Source organism: Pseudorasbora parva, chromosome 1, assembly GCF_024679245.1.
Source record: "Pseudorasbora parva isolate DD20220531a chromosome 1, ASM2467924v1, whole genome shotgun sequence".
Lineage (NCBI taxonomy): Eukaryota > Metazoa > Chordata > Actinopteri > Cypriniformes > Gobionidae > Pseudorasbora > Pseudorasbora parva.
Window position 1 is genome coordinate 41,172,597 of NC_090172.1, and position 20,921 is coordinate 41,193,517.

Below are 20,921 nucleotides of genomic sequence, written 5' to 3' on the forward strand. Positions count from 1 at the left end.
GCTGCTCAGAATAAAACATCAGTAACTGGCATCATAACTCTCAACTGTTTATCACTTTCTGTGAAAGGCAGTGACCAAAAATGAGGCTAGGAAAGACATGTGGTTCACATTATTCCCTGTGCATTCTTGTGCCTGAGCAGATTAATGTGCAAAAATGCTTTTACATCATCCCTAGTACTACAGTAGCCTGTCATCATTCTGCTTTTGTCTACAAAAAGAGAACGTGGGAGAGAGAGAGAAAAGATGCTGAAAGCACTTTGCTTCTCTTCTCTCCCCTCTACTAATAGGAAGATCTCTTCATCTTATCCATCAATCCTCTGCAAGATATAATATGCTGAATAACTATATCCCTGCATGAAGCAGACATTATCAGCACTGTCATCAATACATTATTTCATTTTAACTGGTGACAGCTGAAAAAAAAAAATCTCTACATATATATATATATATATTTTTTTTTTGAAAGACCTTTTCTTTAAAAGTCTTTTAATTGAATCCAGAGGAGATGGATGTTTTCCCTCTGTTTTTTCCATGGGTACAGAGGCCAAACTGGAGGCAAGGAGACCTGAGGCCACCAGAGAGAATAAGGCTTTTCATAAGAACCCATTGAATGTTTTCTGTGTCCTTGCCTTTTTATTTATTAAAAAATAAAAAAAATATTTTTTTAGAATGTATCTTTTACCCCCCCCCCCCACACACACACACACACACACATTCTCTCAACTCGGTTGTGACATCCATATGTTGTCGTTCAGAGTGAAGATTAACAATGTAATTCAATGTAATTCTCAAATAAATTAACCATTGCGTTTACACTTTAATCGAAGATATTTCTCAATTCAGCACCTGCTTTAAATTTAGTTTAAGATACATGCTAGAATATTGAATATATAGAATATATATATATATAATATCTATAGAATATTTAACTGAAAATTCTGTCATCATTTTCCCTCTGGATAACAAAAAAAAAAAAGTATTTTGAAGATTTTTGATTTCATTCATTTATTTATTTATTCATTTTATTCCTTCTCTTTTGATCCAGGGAATAAAGTAAGTCTTATAGGTTTGGAATGGCATGAGTAAATGATGACAGATTATTTTATTTTTTTAGGTGGACTGCCTTTAATTAAAAAAAGGATCTATATAAATCTGTATTTACTTTAAGTTAAACCGTAAACCGTATGATGCTGAGATGATGCATCTTAACAGACAAAATAGTCTTTTGATTTTGACTGAAATTGGCTCTGCCTGTACCTTCCTTACTTATGTCTTTTTTTTCCTTTTTTTTTTTTTTGGATTGACAGACAGTCAAAACTGTTGTGGTGATTGACAGCATTATTGTTTAGTCTCATCCATAATGAGTTCCAATAGTCCTGTGTCTCCCACACCGGAGTCTGTTGACAGAGTTGGAGATTGTCAGATCAAGCAGTGAAAATCATGCTGGCTTTCTTCTGCATTAGACTGATTATGAAGGGCTTTCTGCATTGGACCTCCATGAAGGTGTTTGCTAATCCAGTGACCAGGCTCTTGTAGTCTTTAAGAGGCCCATCAGAACATAAGCATAAGCCATACAGGCTTGTCATGTGCAAACAGAGACACCTTTGAACTTTGATGGATGGAGATAAAAGCTATCACAAGTCTGTATTCAGAATGGGATGGAACCTCAAAACACCAAAGTGTCTAAAAAAAGTGATTATTTTCTATGTAAGGAAGATTTCTGGACCACATCTTTAAGAATCCTGAAAACAAAACAAAACTTTAATAAATAGGGTTACTCATTGCTGTTCAGTCATTTATATTATAGGCAATACTCACTACAAAGTCAGAATTCAGTAAATAAGCCATCTCTGAATAAAGTTACTTACATTTGAATATACATTTCCACACTTTTCTTTAAAGGGGTGGTTCCGTGTTTTTTTTTTCTAGGCTTGGTTGTGTTTCTGGGACACAGTATAACATGTCTTAATACTTTTTTTTTTTTTAAATGCCATATATCTGTCTCCACTGACCTTTGAACAGCTCGTTTGCTTTCTGCTTTTATGAAGCCCATCTCTCCGTAAAACACAATGGTCTTAGATTGGTTAGATGGCCAAATGTAGGTTCATGTATTTTTATTGGCTGAAGTGCCAAGCACAGGTTTTCCGGAAACACCACGTCCCTTACCATTACGGGCAGAAGTCACATCTGCGGTGACTAGTAAGGGTTTATGATGTCACCAACCCGGGAAGAAGCTCGCTGTAGTCCAAACCGGCCGTTTTTGTAGGTGATAAACTGCCGTAACTTTAAAAGACAATATCTCCGTTTGCATTGAACTTTCAGTGCTGTTACTTTGCAGATACTGTTTATGCTCAAGCAGCAGCATTAAACACTAACTAAAGTTAATAAAAGTGAAATTGCATGCAACCACGTCTTAAGTTTGTGCATATTTGTCTGCAAATCTGTGTCTACTTTCTTCTCTGTTTACTGTCCGTAAGAACAGATTACATCCTGTGGTCTCATGAAGCACTACTGTTTAAGACTCTTTGTGCTGGCAGAAACACAATTTAGCCACAATTAAATTTTGCTTCTTATTTTTGGGTCATTGCTGGACTTCTTGGCTCACAGAATCTATTGTCATTGCCAGTAAGTGTAGTCTTTTTTCCAAGCATGCTGTGAATGATATTCATATTTGAATTGTCTATGTCTGTTTACAGGGTTCCATGACTGTTTCAATATTGACACCAGAAATCACAGGATCATAAAGGGCCCCAGGCAGACGCAGTTTGGCTACACTGTACAACAACACATGGCCGGGGGACAGAAGTGGTAAGAAGCGCTCATTGAGTTCCTCTTTCCTTGATCTTAAAGGGATAGTTTACCCAAGAATGAAAAAAAAGAATGAAAATTCTGTCATCATTTACTCACCCTCATAAATACATCATGCATCAAAATCATAGTCTGAAATCTTATTTACATTCATCTGTCAGAACAAAAACAAAACTGTGTGTGTGCAGCTCTTAGGAAGCATAGGAATTGTAATTCAGAAAGATGTCCAAGAAAATAGTGATTTTTTTCATTGCATCTCCCAAACCAAACTCAGATCTCATTTCCTCATGATTTATTAAGTTTTACTCACAAGTAAATTTAGGTATCTTGTAAAAGGAAAATCCACCTATGATGCTTTTCAGGGGGTTATGAGAAGTGAAAGGAGTTTAACATTTGTCGTCCATCATTGTGATATCATCATCTTTCTTTGCTTTGGCAATTTGATTCAAATCTGGCATCCCATTTTGTCTGCTTGGCCACAGCTCACCTGAAACCAAGCCAGGTGTGTGTGTGTGTGTTGTTTTTATTACATTCTGGGGACCAAATGTCCCCAGAATGTAATAAAAACCTGAGACTCCTACGTTGTAATGGATATAAATGGATTCATAAACATATTAAATGATGTAAAAAAAATGCAGAATGTTTCCTGTGATGTGTAGGTTTATGGTCAGGGGCAGTGTAAGGGGATAGAATGTACAGTTTGGACAGTGCAAAATCCATTACGCCTATGGAATTGTCCCCACAATTCACAAAAACATAACTGTGTGTGTGCATGTGCGTGCGTGCGTGCGTGCGTGCGTGCGTGCGTGTGTGTGTGTGTGTGTGCCTGCAAAGAAAAACCTTTTTCACCCTGTTGTCTTTATACCACAGAAGAACTAAGGACCTCATGTTTGTTTAGTATAAGCCTGCAGGAGAATTAAGCTCATCTGCTTCTCATTGTAATGAAGACATTTTCACATTAGATCGTGAAAATGATATATTCTATCTCACATTCCTTAGGTAATGGTATGGTCTGTAGTTTAGATGTGAGTATGTTGTCAGTTTAACTGGAATGATGTGGGGTGATATCAACAAAGACTTTCTCAATTAAGCGGCTGCCAAACAGACCCCCTTTCTGTCTCTGCCCCATCCACACAGCATCTGGAAACCATTAACAGGCCAGAGGACATTTTCAGTGTGGCACGTGTATCTGGCTTGGCTCTTGTTTGTGTCACTTCTATTTTTATTTTTAAATCATACTGAAGTTGTGTTTTTGGGAGATGTGTGTTGTGAATGAGCACTTACACAAGACAAAACTACACATAAAGACAAGATACATTGAGTGAAATCCCGATGAACAAATGTCGCTAGATGTAGCTGATATTTTGAGCAGCACTGCAAGCATATACCTGTGCTGAGTTAATAGGAAAGCTAACACTACCTCATGGTCAAACTTAATATAATGTTGTCTGATGCCAGTAATGCCTTCTCTCATTCCCATGTGTTTATGTGATAAAGACTTGTGTTTTGTTTATGATGGAATGACTAGGCATTAGGAGAGGAAAAGGGTTGAGCAGGATCTGAGATGTGTGTCTTTGTGTGTGTGTGTGTGTGTGTGTGTGTGTGTGTGTGACCTGGTAATCCCTACGCTATGGGGACAAAATGTCCCCACAAAGATGGCAATATCTGAAATCCTTGTCCTTGTGGGGACATTTTTAGGTCCCCATGAGGAAAACATCTTATAAATCACACATAAGGAGTTTTTTTGAGAAAGTAAAAATGCAGAATGTTTCCTGTGATGGGTAGGTTTAGGGGCAGGGGCAGTGTAAGGGGATAGGATGTACAGTTTGTACAGTATGAAATCCATTACGCCTATGGATAGTCCCCATAAAACATGGAAACACGACGTGTGTGTGTGTGTGTGTGTGTGTGTGTGTGTGTGTGTGTGTGTGTGTGTGTGTGTGTGTGTGTGTGTGTGTGTGTGTGTGTGTGTGTGTGCGTGTGTGTACTGGTGCTCACACAGTTTGAGTTAGGAAATGTCTTGATTAGCACAGTCAGATCCTCAGAGGGGAATTTTTAGTCCAAGACAGTAATGGAGTCTAGCTGTGTCTCACCTCTCTCACAACCCTCAAGCCTTTCAGCATGGACAGCACACAATACACTCTGACAGTTTAACGTATTTTTCATATATTCAGTGAAATGACTCAAAAGCTTTGACATGATGCTTGACGGGGTACGCTGAGACTTTCTGAGGCAGGGTCATAGTCCGTTGACCTCATTTTTTTCGACAAATGTTTTTGAAATTTCAGTGCATATCAATATCATGTCATTTCCAATCATGTCATGTCATATACCATCATATATTAGCCATAACATTTATCATATCATATCAGTCATATTATTATATCAAATCCTATTCACCATATCATAGCCATATCACGTCTTATCAAATCTGAGTCATATCATATATCATCATATATAAGTCATATAATATATCATATCATATTAACCATATCATATCAGTCATATCAAATATCATATCTTATCAGCCATATCATATATCACAGCATATCCACCATATATCATTTGTATCATATATCATATCATATCATATCATATCTATCATATATCATATATCATATCTATCATATATCATATCATATATCATCTATCATATATCATATCATATCATATCATATATCAATCATATATCATATATCATATATCATATCATATCATTCATATATCATATCATATCATATCATATCATATCATATCATATCATATCATATCATATCATATCATATCATATCAATCATATCAATCATATATCAATCATATATCATATCTATCATATATCATATCATATATCATCTATCATATATCACATCATATATCATCTATCATATATCACATCATATATCAACTATCATATATCACATCATAAATCATATCTATCATATATCATATCATATATCATCTATCATATATCATATCATATATCATATCTATCATATATCATATCATATATCACATCATATATCATCTATCATATATCATATATCATATATCATATATCACATCATATATCATGTATCATATATCATATATCATATATCATATATCATCTATCATATATCATATATCATCTATCATCTATCATATATCACATCATATATCATCTATCATATATCATATCATATATAATCTATCATATATCACATCATATATCATCTATCATATATCATATCATATATCATCGATCATATATCACATCATATATCATCTATCATATATCATATCATATATAATCTATCATATATCACATCATATATCATCTATCATATATCATATCATATATCATCTATCATATATCACATCATATATCATCTATCATCTATCATATCATATATCATCTATCAAATATCATATCATAAATCATCTATCATATATCACATCATATATCATCTATCATATATCATATCATATATCACATCATATATCATCTATCATATATCATATCATAAATCATCTATCATATATCACATCATATATCATCTATCATATATCATATCATATATCATCTATCATATATCACATCATATATCATCTATCATATATCATATCATATATCATCTATCAAATATCATATCATATATCATATCTATCATATATCATATATCATCTATCAAATATCATATCATATATCATATCTATCATATATCATATCATATATCATCTATCATATATCATATCATATATCATATCTATCATATATCATATCAATTTAATTTAATGTTGCACACAAAACATGTGTTTTGTTGTTGTTGTTTTTTATACTGAAAATAATGCTGTTCAGGGTGTCATGTTTGGAGGTAATACATTTAACCAGTTGTAAAGCTCTTTAGCAACGAGCCCAAATAATTTGGCCACAGTGAAGTGTGTTCATACAGCTGACATCTTTACCTGTTGTAGCTTATTCACTCTGTGTGCAGAAATAGACTCTAACATGGTCAAAATGCATCAAGTGCATGAAGCACTAATTAAGCGTCACTGTTTGGCCAATGGCTTCGGTTAGCATATCATTATGGTTTAATATCGTATAATATACCACATAATTTCATATCTGAAATCTAATCAGGAAAGGGGAATGGAATAATGATAACAGCAAAAGACTATCATTCAATTATGCATTCCTGTCTTTTTATCTTGGCTATGTTTGATATAGAATAATAGTGTACTGATTACTGCATAGTATATAGTACCTAATATTGTTATGTGAAAATATTTTTATATAAATATAAAATAATGAGTCGGCTGCAAAAATGTAATGAGTATTATATTATCATTCACTCTTCTTTCTCTTTCTCTCGGGTGCAGTGAGGGTCCTATCACAGCAGCATGCCGTGGAAAAAGGTGTTATCCCAGTTTCATAGGCACAGAAGGGGTTTAGGGGTGTAGGAAAATGGGTAAAGGGGCTGGAAACACACATCACATCAGCTGTGGTTACTGAAACCATGGACTAAAAGGGAGTACATAGTTGCTGTTCTCTCATATTTTTCTCTCTGAGTCTTAATACTTTGTTAACATATGTATTTTATTTTAGGTCAATACACCAGGATTGTTTGGAAAAATGTTCACTATACATGTTCCAAGACACAGACATTGCCCTGTATACTGTATATTGGAATAATTTCAGCAGTTGCCTACCATGTTTAATAGCAGATACATAATTACAGGCTAGAAACTTTAAAATTATCATGTTAAAACAAGCCTATGTTCCACAAATTAGTGTCCAACTTTTCTGCAGTTATTTAAACCTTATATTTCCGTGCCATGTAAACCGCTAAACAAGCATGTTTAATTTTATTTTAAATCAGAATTATACATTTTTTTTTTGGGGGGGGGGGGGGGGGGCTCTGCTCATGTCACCAAAACTGACAGTACAGTATATCTTAATATTTATGAAAAAAAGTTAATGCACCAAACAAGTGTACCGAGACCCCTGAAAAGGTAGGTCACAAAAAATATGCCTTTTTTTCCTCTTTAGGTTCAGACTTAAAGGCCCACTGAAGTGCTTTGGAATGCGTCGATGTGTTGACGTCATTTGTGTTGACGCCGATGTGTCAATGTGTTGACGATGTGTTGACGTCATTATTCAATGTGTTGACGTCATTTCCCCTTAAACGGCTCCAGCTGTTAGCAGCTCCTCAGCTTTTTTGAAACAGCCAATAGTGTTTCATTAATATACATTTTGACTAGAGCCTTTCTGTTTGGTAAAGCCAGTTTCCTCTAACTGATTATCATCATAATCTCCTCCATATCACTTTAAAATGCAGCATTCTGTGTAGAATTCAAATGGGCCCAATACGTGTTGTTGTCCGCACTGCGCTCTCTTGTCTGTAGTCTAAATTTAGACTAGCCATTAGTGTGCGCATAGCTGCAATGTGTAAAAAATAACGTGAAAACAAAGATTTGTTGGTTATGAATCAGCGTATTGATTAATGATTCGGATCACGTGTCAAACTTCTGAAATCACGTGACATTGGCAATATGAATTCTAAATCAATACGCTAATTCATAACCCCTCAAATCTTTGTTTGAGGATTGAAAACAAACATGGAAGAGAAGACAATCCTCAATAGAGTCATAGTTTTTGTTATTTTTGGACCAAAATGTATTTTCGATGCTTCAAGAGATTGAAATATGGACTACTTTGATGATATTTTTATTACCTTTCTGGACATGGACAGTATAGTGTGCATACACTTTCATTGGAGGAACAGAAAAGCTCTCGGTCTAAATATAAAATATCTTAAACTGTGTTCCGAAGATGAACGGAGGTCTTACGGGTGTGAAACGACATTAGGGTGAGTCATTAATGACATAAATTTCATTTTTGGATGAACTAACCCTTTAATCCTCGAACACTACTAGTATCACAGAGCAGTGGTTCTCAACTGGTCTGACCATGGGACCCACATTTCCCATGGTCATTATCCCATGGCCGCAACCAATTTTTTTTTTTTTTTTACCTAATTCCAAAAATATGAATAAGGCTATTAAATAGCTGTCCGAAGGATGCAATGGCTGAAAATTCTGCTTTAACATCACTGGAGTAACTTACAATTAAAAAAAATATTCAAATAAAAAACAGCTTTCGCCAACCCCAAACTTTTGAATAACCCTGGAAGGAAAATAAGTGTAAAACACATACAAGTCAATATGAAACAGTCACAAACACACATAATTGCATATTTCTGAGAGCTCCAAGAGGCATGTGTACACCAGAACAGATTCCTGGAATAGTTCAAATATTCATCACCCATGAAAATATCCTGTGCCCCAAAACACCCACATGCTCCCTGCGAGTTGTGCAATGCTGTATAGAGATAGATCTGATATTACCATCGTTAGAGTGCTGGAGGGTCACAGAGTGTGCTGTCAAAGAAACTACATGTTTTTACTGAATGAAAACTTTGTTTTGAAAGACGTGCATTAAAAGCTGTTGACTCTTCTGTCAGGCACATTTTAAGTAAAGAGTGCCTGAGAAAAATGTGTTGTCCTGATTCAGTATCTGCTGATGTTGTCAGGCTATGTGTTGGTCATTATTCTAACGTTGTTTTTGTAACTTTCCTGTCCTGTCAGATGTTATACTGCGCTCGTGGTGTACACTCTTCAATTGCACGCAAAAATGCGCCAGCGCCTTCAATACATCAGTTCCTATATATACAGGTCCTTCTTAAAAAATTAGCATATTGTGATAAAGTTAGTTATTTTCCATAATGTAATGATAAAAATTAACTTTCATATATTTTAGATTCATTGCACACCAACTGAAATATTTCAGGTCTTTTATTGTTTTAATACTCATGATTTTGACATACAGCTCATGAAAACCCAAAATTCCTATCTAAAAAAATTAGCATATCATGAAAAGGTTCTCTAAACGAGCTATTAACCTAATCATCTGAATCAACTAATTAACTCTAAACACCTGCAAAAGATTCCTGAGGCTTTTAAAAACTCCCAGCCTGGTTCATTACTCAAAACCGCAACCATGGGTAAGACTGCCGACCCGACCCTGTCCAGAAGACCATCATTGACACCCTCAAGCGAGAGGGTAAGACACAGAAAGAAATTTCTGAATGAATAGGCTGTTCCCAGAGTGCTGTATCAAGGCACCTCAGTGGGAAGTCTGTGGGAAGGAATAAGTGTGGCAAAAAACGCTGCACAACGAGAAGAGGTGACCGGACCCTGAGGAAGATTGTGGAGAAGAACCGATTCCAGACCTTGGGGGACCTGCGGAAGCAGTGGACTGAGTCTGGAGTAGAAACATCCAGAGCCACCGTGCACAGGCGTGTGCATGAAATGAGCTACAGGTGCCGCATTCCCCAGGTCAAGCCACTTTTGGGCTACAGAGAAGCAGCACTGGACTGTTGCTCAGTTGTCCAAAGTATTTTTTTCGGATGAAAACAAATTTTGCTTGTCATTCGGAAATCAAGGTGCCAGAGTCTGGAGGAAGACTGGGGAGAAGGAAATGCCAAAATGCCTGAAGTCCAGTGTCAAGTACTCACAGTCAGTGATGGTCTGGGGTGCCATGTCAGCTGCTGGTGTTGGTCCACTGTGTTTTATCAAGGGCAGGGTCAATGCAGCTAGCTATCAGGAGATTTTGGAGCACTTCATACTTCCATCTGCTGAAAAGCTTTATGGAGATGAAGATTTGGTTTTTCAGCACGACCTGGCACCTGCTCACAGTGCCAAAACCACTGGTAAATGGTTTACTGACCGTGGTATTACTTTGCTCAATTGGCCTGCCAACTCTCCTGACCTGAACCCCAGAGAGAATCTGTGCGATATTGTGAAGAGAAAGTTGAGAGACGCAAGACCAAACACTCTGGATGAGCTTAAGGCCGCTATCGAAGCATCCTGGGCCTCCATAACACCTCAGCAGTGCCACAGGCTGATCGCCTCCATGCCACGCCGCATTGAAGCAGTCATTTCTGCAAAAGGATTCCCGACCAAGTATTGAGTGCATAACTGATCATAATTATTTGAAGGTTGACTTTTTTTGTATTAAAAACACTTTTCTTTTATTGGTCGGATGAAATATGCAATTTTTTTGAGATAGGAATTTTGGGTTTTCATGAGCTGTATGCCAAAATCATCAGTATTAAAACAATAAAAGACCTGAAATATTTCAGTTGGTGTGCAATGAATCTAAAATATATGAAATTTGAATTTTTATCATTACATAACATTATCATTACAAAATAATGAACTTTATCACAATATGTTAATTTTTTAGAAGGACCTGTATAAAGAGCAACTTTGTACTACTTGTATTAGCTGGGAAGGATTTGCATGCTGGTGAGATTATATTCATCAGGAGCAGAGTTTCACTAAAGAAGTGTGTATCAGGGAAAGAACACTTTGTTCAGCTTCCTCTATTTCAATGGAAAAGACATTTGAAAATGTTTAGATTAACTTTTGACTCCGTTTGAGTTTTTTTTTTTTTATGTGTGTAAACTTATTTCCTTATTTCATGCTGGCAGTGTGTTATGCCCCCTTTAATATTTTTTGAAACCGTGATGCATTTTCAGTATCCATTTATGAATAGAAAGTTAAAGAGAACAGCATTTATTTGAAATACTTTTGTAATTTGCAATTTAATGCATCCTTGCCTGAAAAAGTATTCTTTCAATGTTCTTTCAATTTACTGATCCCAAACGTTTGAACAGTATTCTATATTATAAAAACTCTCAATTGCTATTTCTTACCATCGCTCACTTTCTGCTGTAGTATTGTAAATGCTTTTTGGATAGAAAAATGGTCAGAACTCATAGATGGAGAGGAAACATTTACAACTGTAAGACAATACAAAAGAGGAAACAACTAGAATGACTGTTTTTTTGCATTACTATAATGTCTGTGAGGGTGCTGGTCCATCATCTGTGGTTATGGACAAAGTTGAAAGCGTACAATAATGACTTTATCAAATGAACGGAAATGTGGTTATGTAACAGACACACATTCTTGGTTGACATTTGCAATGCAATCAGTGAGAATTTGTTCTATTTTGGTAGAGCAAAAATCTCTCAGCGTAAGATGTTCATTATACTTGAGTTGTTTTTCTGATGTCTGGCTGCCAGTGAGATTTTTCCTTGGGTGGCCATTGACAGTTGCACATCCATCCACAGAATTGACCTGACAGATCCCTAGGGATGAACATAGAGACAAACGTGGACACATACGCACAGCCTGTTTATTTTTGAGAGTTGCCTTTTGAATTTCTTGCTGAGTTTTGACTTTTGTCTGGCCTGTGACCTGTGAATTCCACAAGCAGCAGGAGGGTTGAAGCATTCTTTATCTCTAGACTCAAACTAAAAATACGGACCACAAACCATCTTTTACACTTCTTGTGAAATTTCATCTGTTCAAGAATGTATTGGTTATCAAAGCAGAAAGGATGAGATAAAACCAACATGCCCAGTATAGTTTTATAGGTTTTTATGTGAGGTGTGTTGCTATAGGTTACTACACTATAAAAAATTTGTGGTGTTTTTTTATTGGTTTAACTTAAAAAAGTAAGTAACCTGGTTGCCTTAAAATTTTGAGTTTATTGAAATTAAAAATTTGAGTTGATACAATGAAGGAAATTAGTTTAATAAATAGAAACTCAAAATATTTTTGTACCTGAACCACATAAAAAATGTGATAAATCATGAAAATAGCACAATTTAGCATGTTTCACTGCGTCATCAGAAATAAAACACACATAATTACCCAATATGCTTACAAAATCTTTTAATAAAGGTTGTCGAATCTCAAAAAATGTTCATTGTATTAACTCAAAATTTTAATTTCAATGAACTCAAAATTTTAAGGCAACCAGGTAACTTTTTTTCTAAATAATTTTTTACAGTGTAGCTTTGCTACCTTTACAATGAAGAAGTAACAACACAAATGTGTTTCATGGTAATGGTAATGTCACACTGAGGTTTCCGTGATGTTTAACTTGTTCTTTTTTAAATCAGTAACACACAGGCTGTGATTTCAGAAGCATCTCTGCTTTTCTGTCCTCTTATATATAAAAGTAATGAAACAACATATCAGTGGACTCACTGGCACTTCATAAACCTCAGCACCATGGTACCATGAACAAAGTTTTTTAACTCTCCAAATGTGAAAAACATTTGTCTATTAATGTCAAACCCTTTCCTCTTAGATTTTTCCAAAGGACTTGGGCCGCTAGTCCAACGTTTTGTGGGAGATTGGATATGTAAAGGTTGTGTATTAGCGAGGATGTTTCATTCATGCTATTAGCCTTGTGTAGCTCTGCTGCAGAGAAAAAAAGTATGAACTTAATGAGTCTGAGCCTGATTGTTTTAACAGCTCACTGTGTCATTGCCCTGGAAGTTTGACTAGACTATTAAATCACTGCAACAATGGCCTTCTTTCTCATGCTCATCTCTCTCTTTCTTTCATACTTCCTTCTTTCCAATTTTTTGTTTAGGTAAGTGTGTCCCGAGCTGAACTCAAGTGTAAAGTATAGTGCCAAAAGCGGCTATAACACCAGTGATATTCACAATATTAATAGCAGGGAAAATATGCACACAGTCTGAGCTCCTTCTGTGCAAAGCCATTTCCAGAGACATTTGAAAATGTTTAGATGAACTTTTAACTGGAGACTCTGGTTTGTTTGTTTTTTATGTTTAAACGTATTTCCTTATTTCATGCTGATTTCAAACCCATGTCAAACGTAGAGGGTTTGTTTATCCAAATATCTTTTATATTTCATATTTACATAAGAAACAGTGATACACTGTCACTGTCAGTTCATTTTGTTTATTTCACTGTATTGACTGAATGACCTAAAGTGAGGCGTAGCAGTCAACAACATACATCTGCAGAGATATTTCTTCTGCATTCCCTAATTTCACTCTAAATAGCCTGTGGGTGTCTTATAATTATATTTTAACTGTAATATGTAAAATCCATTTGTTTGGGGAGATGGATCCAGATTTTGTTGGAATGCTTCACTGGAGAAGCTTGCCAAACAGAGAAATATTTTCTCGAGGGGCCCATGATGTTGACCCCTGGCCTATGGCAGAACACTCATGGAGGTCTGGATCTGCAGTAAACTAGTGTCAGATATCGCTCCCTGAATCGCACTGTCCCTGAGTGGGTATTGCTCCTGTTCAGAGCATTAACCTTTAGCACTTGTCAGAATCCGCTTTAGATGTGGTGATTGTGTGTGAGATGTGGTGCTTCTACATATTTTTATTGTGGCAGGCTGTGTTAGTGCCTTTGTGTTTTGAATATTTCATGAGGCAGAATGAGTTAATAAATAAATGAGGCAGAAAGCCGCAAAGAGAACTGTGGCGCTGCATGTCATGCCCGCTCTCACGGCAGGCGCGCGTCTTTATGTTGTCAGTAAGAGATCGCTTTATGACTTGGGCCTTTTTAGAGCCTGCCGATCAATCATCCCAAAGCGATTATCGGCCGATCGATCGGAGCACCCCTAGTATACCCCTAGCAGACTCTAGCAGGGTATCCGCGGGGTCTTGAAAAGTATTAAAAGGTGATAAATCAATTTTGGTAAAATTAAGACCCTTATAAGGTATTAAAAAGTCTTATCATGGCGCCAAGTCTTACATTTTGAAAGTATTTTGTTCAAGCTTTGTCAAAAGAGTTTGACTCCAAAAAGTATTTATAAATATATTTATTTTCATCCCCATAAGTATTAAAAAACAACGGGGCGCTCAGTCTGAGTTCGGCTCGGAGCGCGTGAGCCAGGGATGGAAATTAGCACCGCCACCAGCCAAATGCGGCTGATTTTTGAGGTGTGGCGGGTAAAATCGCTTCACCTACCTAGCTGTTTCACCTCTTTGTAAACTTTGTTCAATGCATGCGAGTGCTGCCGTATATGCGCATATGACCAGTCGTTTTCTCCGTCATCACTCGAGGGAAGACGCGCTGTGAGACTTGCGCGCTCTGTGAGAAGATCTTACGCTGTGCATCATCCGAGAGCGCGCACGCCCGTCTCACAGCGCGCAAATATTGAGTTCTCCTTCAAGTCTTGTGCTTAAACGGACAAACTCACACAAGAAAGTATATCAACATGTCCATCTTGATGAGTATCCTAGCAGACATAGTCTGAATATGCCTTAAGTGAACTGTGTAGTATGCACAGTTGAGAAAGACGAGCATATCCCTGCATCAGGTCTTAAAGGTGCAGTAGCCTTTACTGCTGCCTGAGTGATGTCCTTATATTTAGTTTGACATTAAACAATGCTCTTGATTTAATAGCTTTTGTGAGTTTAATAAGGATTAATCTTTCATTTAAACAGTTAAATATGCAGTTATTTTACATTTGAACTTATTCAATTCCTGTACCTTTCTGCAGGTCAGTAGGCCTGTACATTATTATTTAATGTACACATGAGTGAGGTCGAGTTAAACATTTTTGTTTAAATTAAATTTTTCGTTTTTTCGGCTTTGGTTTCTTCTTTTTTGGTTTCGGCCAAGAATTTTGATTTCGTTGCATCCATACTGACAATGTTCTGCTCGGTATGTCATCAACAGGCTTGTTGCCAAAGATGCCAAAACTAATAGTTTCATTGTTGGGACTAAAAACCATAAAACTGAAAGCCATAAAAGACCACGAATCATCGTGAAAATGTCAGTATTTCATTGAGACTTGAGATTAAATAAACTGCGTAAGTATTGTAGAGCTTGTAGTATTAATTTTCACATGCAGTTACACATCGTCAGTTAAAAACAAAAAAGTGGTTGGTAAAAACATTGAGTGGTAGACTTTGAAAAAAGTTAATTTCCATCCCTGGCGAGCGCTGTCTACGGGTTACGTCATGTATTTTGTGAAATGCGCAGTTAGGTAATGTGTCGCCCTCCATACGTTGCGAAACAGATCTGCAATATAAACGATACAAAATTAGCCTAGGATAGAGATTTTAAGTCTAAATTCGACTACAACTGTTTATTAAAGGTTTGTTGTCGATTAGAACTTGAAGTGCGGTGAGGTCTTAAAATATTTTGAGTAGTCTTTAAAAAGTCTTAAAAAGGTATTGAAATTAACTTCAGGATTCCTGCATTAACCCTGTCTAAATGCAAGACCCTAAATTGAGGTCCCCATGAGGAAACACGCTTATAAATCATACAGAATGAGTGTGTTTGAAAATATAAAAATTCAGAAAGTTTTCTGTGATGGGCAGGTTTAGGGGTGTAATATAGTTTGTACAGTATAAAAACCATTACATCTCTAAAGAGTTCCCACAAAGATTGTGAACCAGTCTTGTGTGTGAAGCATAGCTGTTTAAAAAAAAAAGTGTTTTATTGGTCAATATCAAAAATAAATTGTCTTTTCTTCTTCTTCTGAATTGTATTTGAACGGACTGAGTTGTAATGCTATGCAGCTCATGAGAAAATGTAGCATTTTACATGAGAGCTACTCCTAAAAAGGCAGACAAATAACCCATGGATTGTAAAAAAAGCTTTTTTTTGTTGTAATAAATAGACGTTTGTTTCCCATGATTAGTTTTACTTTCACTCTCTGACCCCAATGCAAATACTGCCTTACATCTGATAGGCTATTTAATAGTACCAGCTCACCATTAACTAATTATGAAGTTCTGAATGACATTTAAGAGCCCATTATGACCTGAAACAGGGACATAAATGTGAAGTAAAACAAGTTTTCTCTCTCCCTTCAGACCACTATCAGCATGAAAGAATTCTGCATCTCTTGCATAGTTGAAAGTACACATCTTGCTGTGTTTAAGGACGCCTAGTATTCAAGTGATCTGTGGCTAGTTAAATGAGTCCTCCACGGCTACTTAGGGAAAGTGACGGCCTTTGCTTTTAAAAGCTGCATGCTTCTAAGAGCCGTGAAAAGTACGTACTGCTCCCTACAGTGCTACTGCTACTGCACCTGAATGATGTGTGTGTCCCTGATTGCTCTCTGTAGGAGCAGAATTACGTGTAAAGCATGCCAGCGTTAATGGAGCAATGTGTTTAGTCAGTCTGGGTCATAGGATACATATTTCATCACGCACACAAACAGATCTCAGCAGAGTCCCACATACCTAACCGCCCTGAGCGCTTCCATCGATACATTACCTCAGACGTCAACATTCAGCTTAAACCTGTTTAAACATTCCTTTGCCGTTAGATTCCACTCACCTGCCATCTCTCATTGATTCACTTCTCTTTAACCTCCTTTAAATGCCCCTGCTTTCATAGGGAGCTTAAATCAACAGGCTTCTGGCTGTATTATTTACAGGGAAGTGGATCACACACCTGCTTTGTGCTTATGTGTTTTTTTCTGACATTTCTGTTAGATGACTATGTCAAAGATAATATTTAAATGTTTGGATTGTGGATGTTCCTAGGTTACTGGTAGGAGCCCCACTGGAAACAAATGGACAGCATCAGACAGGAGATGTGTACAAATGTCCCTTAAGTAGGAGATCTGGAGGACCCAGCTGCTCCAAACTCAATCTTGGTATGGTAATTTTTTTTTTAAATTTCATTTATGAGATTAACACTGGATGACTGTGGATTATAAATACTAGGTATATACTTAGCGTAAATACTTTTGTAAACACACTTAAAAAGGAACTGTAATTATTTACCAGCACCAAATAATTACTTCACAAAGCTTCAACAATACGGGTAAGAGTTGTGGTTTGGGCAGAGTGTTACCAGGCATGCCTTGTGAAAAGCAAAGTAGGGTGGGGAGAGGGAGAGGGAGGCAGATTGATTCATTCAATTACACCCCTGCATCTTGAGTTTACACGTACACATCTGGATTTTTCATTGCAGAGCACAACATCTACAGTATGTCAAGCATATGTGTTCTATATAATGTTAACTGTGTCGATACAACCTCTCTGTCAGTTTCAATATGTGTATGCTTATAGATGCACACACATAACAGATGCGGATTGCAGATAAAGTCAGGAATGTCTAGACAGAGTTAACAAATATGTTTACTGTTAGAGGAAGTCCCTGTTTTAAGTACATATGCTACATATGGACTGTGGTCAGATTTTACAGCACAGCATTTTATTTTGCTTCCACATTTGCAACATTTGTTAATGTTTTGTTTTTTTTCATAAGGAAGGATATCCTTGACAAATGTCTCTGAACGAAAGGATAAGATGAGACTTGGAATGACCCTTTCGTCCAACCCAAAAGACAACAGCTTTGTGGTGAGTTGAATGTTTTGCATGTCTGGTTAGATACGAATGCATATTCAGTGTTACTGGGTTAGTTCACCCAAAAATTTAATTTATGTCATTAATGACTCACCCTAATGTTGTTCCACACCCATAAGATCACATCAGTTAGTTAATTAGAATCTCTTGAAGCATTGAAAATACACTTTGGTTCAAAAATAACAAAAACTACGACTTTATTCAGCATTGTCTTCTCTTCCGCGTTTGTTTTTAAACCTCAAATGAAGATTCAAACGGTCATGAATCAGCATATTGATTCATGATTTGTATCGCACGTCAAACCATAGACATAATATAAGTAGACACCTCATGACTTGCTGGAGCGTGACCCAACCACCATATTAGTTGGGTCTCTCCACTCAACGCTAGCATTCAGAGTCAATCGGAGTCAACGGAGAGCGAGCAATTATGCCCGTATTTTGTGCAGCTTACGGTTTCAATAACGCAATATTGATAACAGATCACATGGGATTACATTTCACAAGTAAGATTGAACAATAATTTAGGTTATTTTACAATTTATACAATTATGTCATCGTGACTAACATTACTTACGTGTAAAATTAACTACCCTGGAGTTACAGAGTGCAAGCATACGCAAGAAGTTGTGCAAAACAGTTCTCCCAACTCCCGAGTCCCAGTTGCAAGCCTGACAGGGTAAAGGAAGATGCTGGTATGAACTGGAATTATAACGTTTACTTTAGGCCTTTAAAAAATAATAATTCTGAGCTGGTACAGTATATATAGGAGTTTGTTTGTATATGTGTCACAGAAGGTGTGTGTGTGTGTGTGTGTGTGTGTGTGTGTGTGTGTGTGTGTGTGTGTGTGTGTGTGTGTGTGTGTGTGTGTGTGTGTGTGTGTGTGTGTGTGTGTGTGTGTGTGTGTGTGTGTGTGCGTGTATGTGTATGTGTATGTCTGTGTGTGTGTGTGTGTGTGTGTGCAGAATTTTTCAATGTGTGACAGTGTCCTGTATCATAACTAAGTCTTTGCAGTTTGTAACAAACCAAACCGTGTGAAAATCCGGTAAAAACTCTGGGAGTTATGATCATTGTAGTTGAGAATACATCTTCCTCAGTAGAAATAAATGCGGGGGGTGGCGCATTGGGGACCCATCCAAGATGGCGCCACGCTGATACGTCCGCTCCAATAGGCAGCGTCAGTCTATGAGACGTCTACGTATATTATGTCTATGTGTCAAACTGCCAAACTGCTGAAATCACAACGTGACATTGGCGATCCGACTCATGAATCAAAATGCTTATTCATGACCGTTTGAATCTTTGTTTGCGGATTGAAAACAAACACAGAAGAGAAGACAATGCTGAATAAAGTCGTATTTTTTGTTATTTTTGGAACAAAATGTATTTTTGATGCTTCAAGAGGTTCTAATTAACTAACTGATGTCACATATGGACTACTTTGATGATGTTTTTATTTAGCCTGATGTGGTCATACTCAATTCTAGTCAGAATATGAGTCTGAAACTGCTCCATTGGGCTGTGATTATGGGGCGTGTTTCAACCGAACCTGGAAAGGTGAATGAAATTGTGAAGGTGAATGCATATACAAACAAGCTCTTCATTTAAGATTTGAACAAATATAATCCAAGCTCCTTTGATGACGTGCATGATTACGTTACTGTTTATCATATGTCCGTCATCATCTAAAGCCCACCCTGATAATACCAGCAGCCATATCACCCTGTAGCCCAAGACTGGTTTCCCACTGAAGCTAAGTAGGGCTGAGCCTGGTCAGTACCTGGATGGGAGACCAACTGGGAAAACTAGGTAGCTGCTGGTAGAGGTGTTAGTGAGGCCAGCAGGGGGTGCTCACCCTGTGGTCTGTGTGGGTCCTAACACCCCAGTATAGTGATGGGGACACTGTACTGTCAAAGAGCACCGTCTTTCGGATGAGATGTTAAACCGAAGTCCTGACTCTCTGTGGTCGTTAAAAATACCAGGGAGTAAAGATCCTTCCATAAAGAGTAGGGGTGTAACCCCAGCATCCTGGCCAAATTTGCCCATTGGCCTCTGTCCATCATGGCCTCTTAATAATTCCCATATAATGATTGGCTTCATCACTCTGTCTCCTCTCCACCAACTAGCTGGTGTGTGGTGAGCGTTCTGGCGCAATGTGGCTGCCATCGCATAATCCAGGTGGATGCTACACATTGATGGTGGTTGAGGAGATTCCCCCTTCTATGTAAAGCGCTTTGAATGCCTAGAAAAATGTAACAAATTAAATTATTAGATTTCATTGGTCCGAACAGTTTCTGTTCGGAGATAATTACTCCTCTATGGAGCGAGGCCAGACCGAATTTGGGGCTAAGTTTGGCTGTCATCCAGGCTAGTTTTTATTACCTTTGCATACACTTGCATACGCTCTCGGACTAAATATAAAGTATCTTAGACTGTGTCCCAAAGATGAACGGAGGTCTTACGGGTGTGGAACGACATTAGTCATTAATGACATGAATTACATTTTTGGGTGAACTAACCCTTTAAAGTAATCTGGCATTTAAACGGTCTACAACACTAATATTGTTAAGTGTTTAAACATCATCCATTCCCTGTGGAACACTATGGAATCATAATTCTTTATGCCAAATGAGCCCATGATCTTCATGTAATTCCTAAATTAATTTATTAATGGTGCGCTTAATACTCTTTGTGATAATTCACAGGCTTGTGGTCCCCTTTGGTCGTACGAATGTGGTAGCTCGTACTACAGCACTGGAATTTGCTCCAGAGTCAACGCCAGCTTCAAGTTTTCCCGTACTATCGCTCCTGCCTTCCAAAGTAAACACAATGCACCTGCACCCTTGATTTAACTAGGACAGTTTTTGCAGTGACATTTCGGTAATATGTTTCCATT

The 20,921-nt window shown here is 37.1% G+C and overlaps 1 protein-coding gene across 3 annotated transcripts in view; it reads left to right on the plus strand.

Annotated features, from left to right (window-relative positions):
* Nucleotides 1-20,921, plus strand: part of itga11a (integrin, alpha 11a) — a 63,614-nt gene that overhangs the window by 8,923 nt on the left and 33,770 nt on the right. For 2 of the 3 annotated variants that reach the window (XM_067440677.1, XM_067440684.1), the window contains exons 2-5: nt 2,697-2,808; nt 17,199-17,311; nt 17,929-18,020; nt 20,731-20,845. In XM_067440677.1, the coding sequence (XP_067296778.1) occupies nt 2,697-2,808; nt 17,199-17,311; nt 17,929-18,020; nt 20,731-20,845 (432 nt within the window). Of the gene's footprint in view, nt 1-2,696; nt 2,809-17,198; nt 17,312-17,928; nt 18,021-20,730; nt 20,846-20,921 lie in introns of those variants that run through there. The other variant, XM_067440691.1, reaches the window with a different exon arrangement.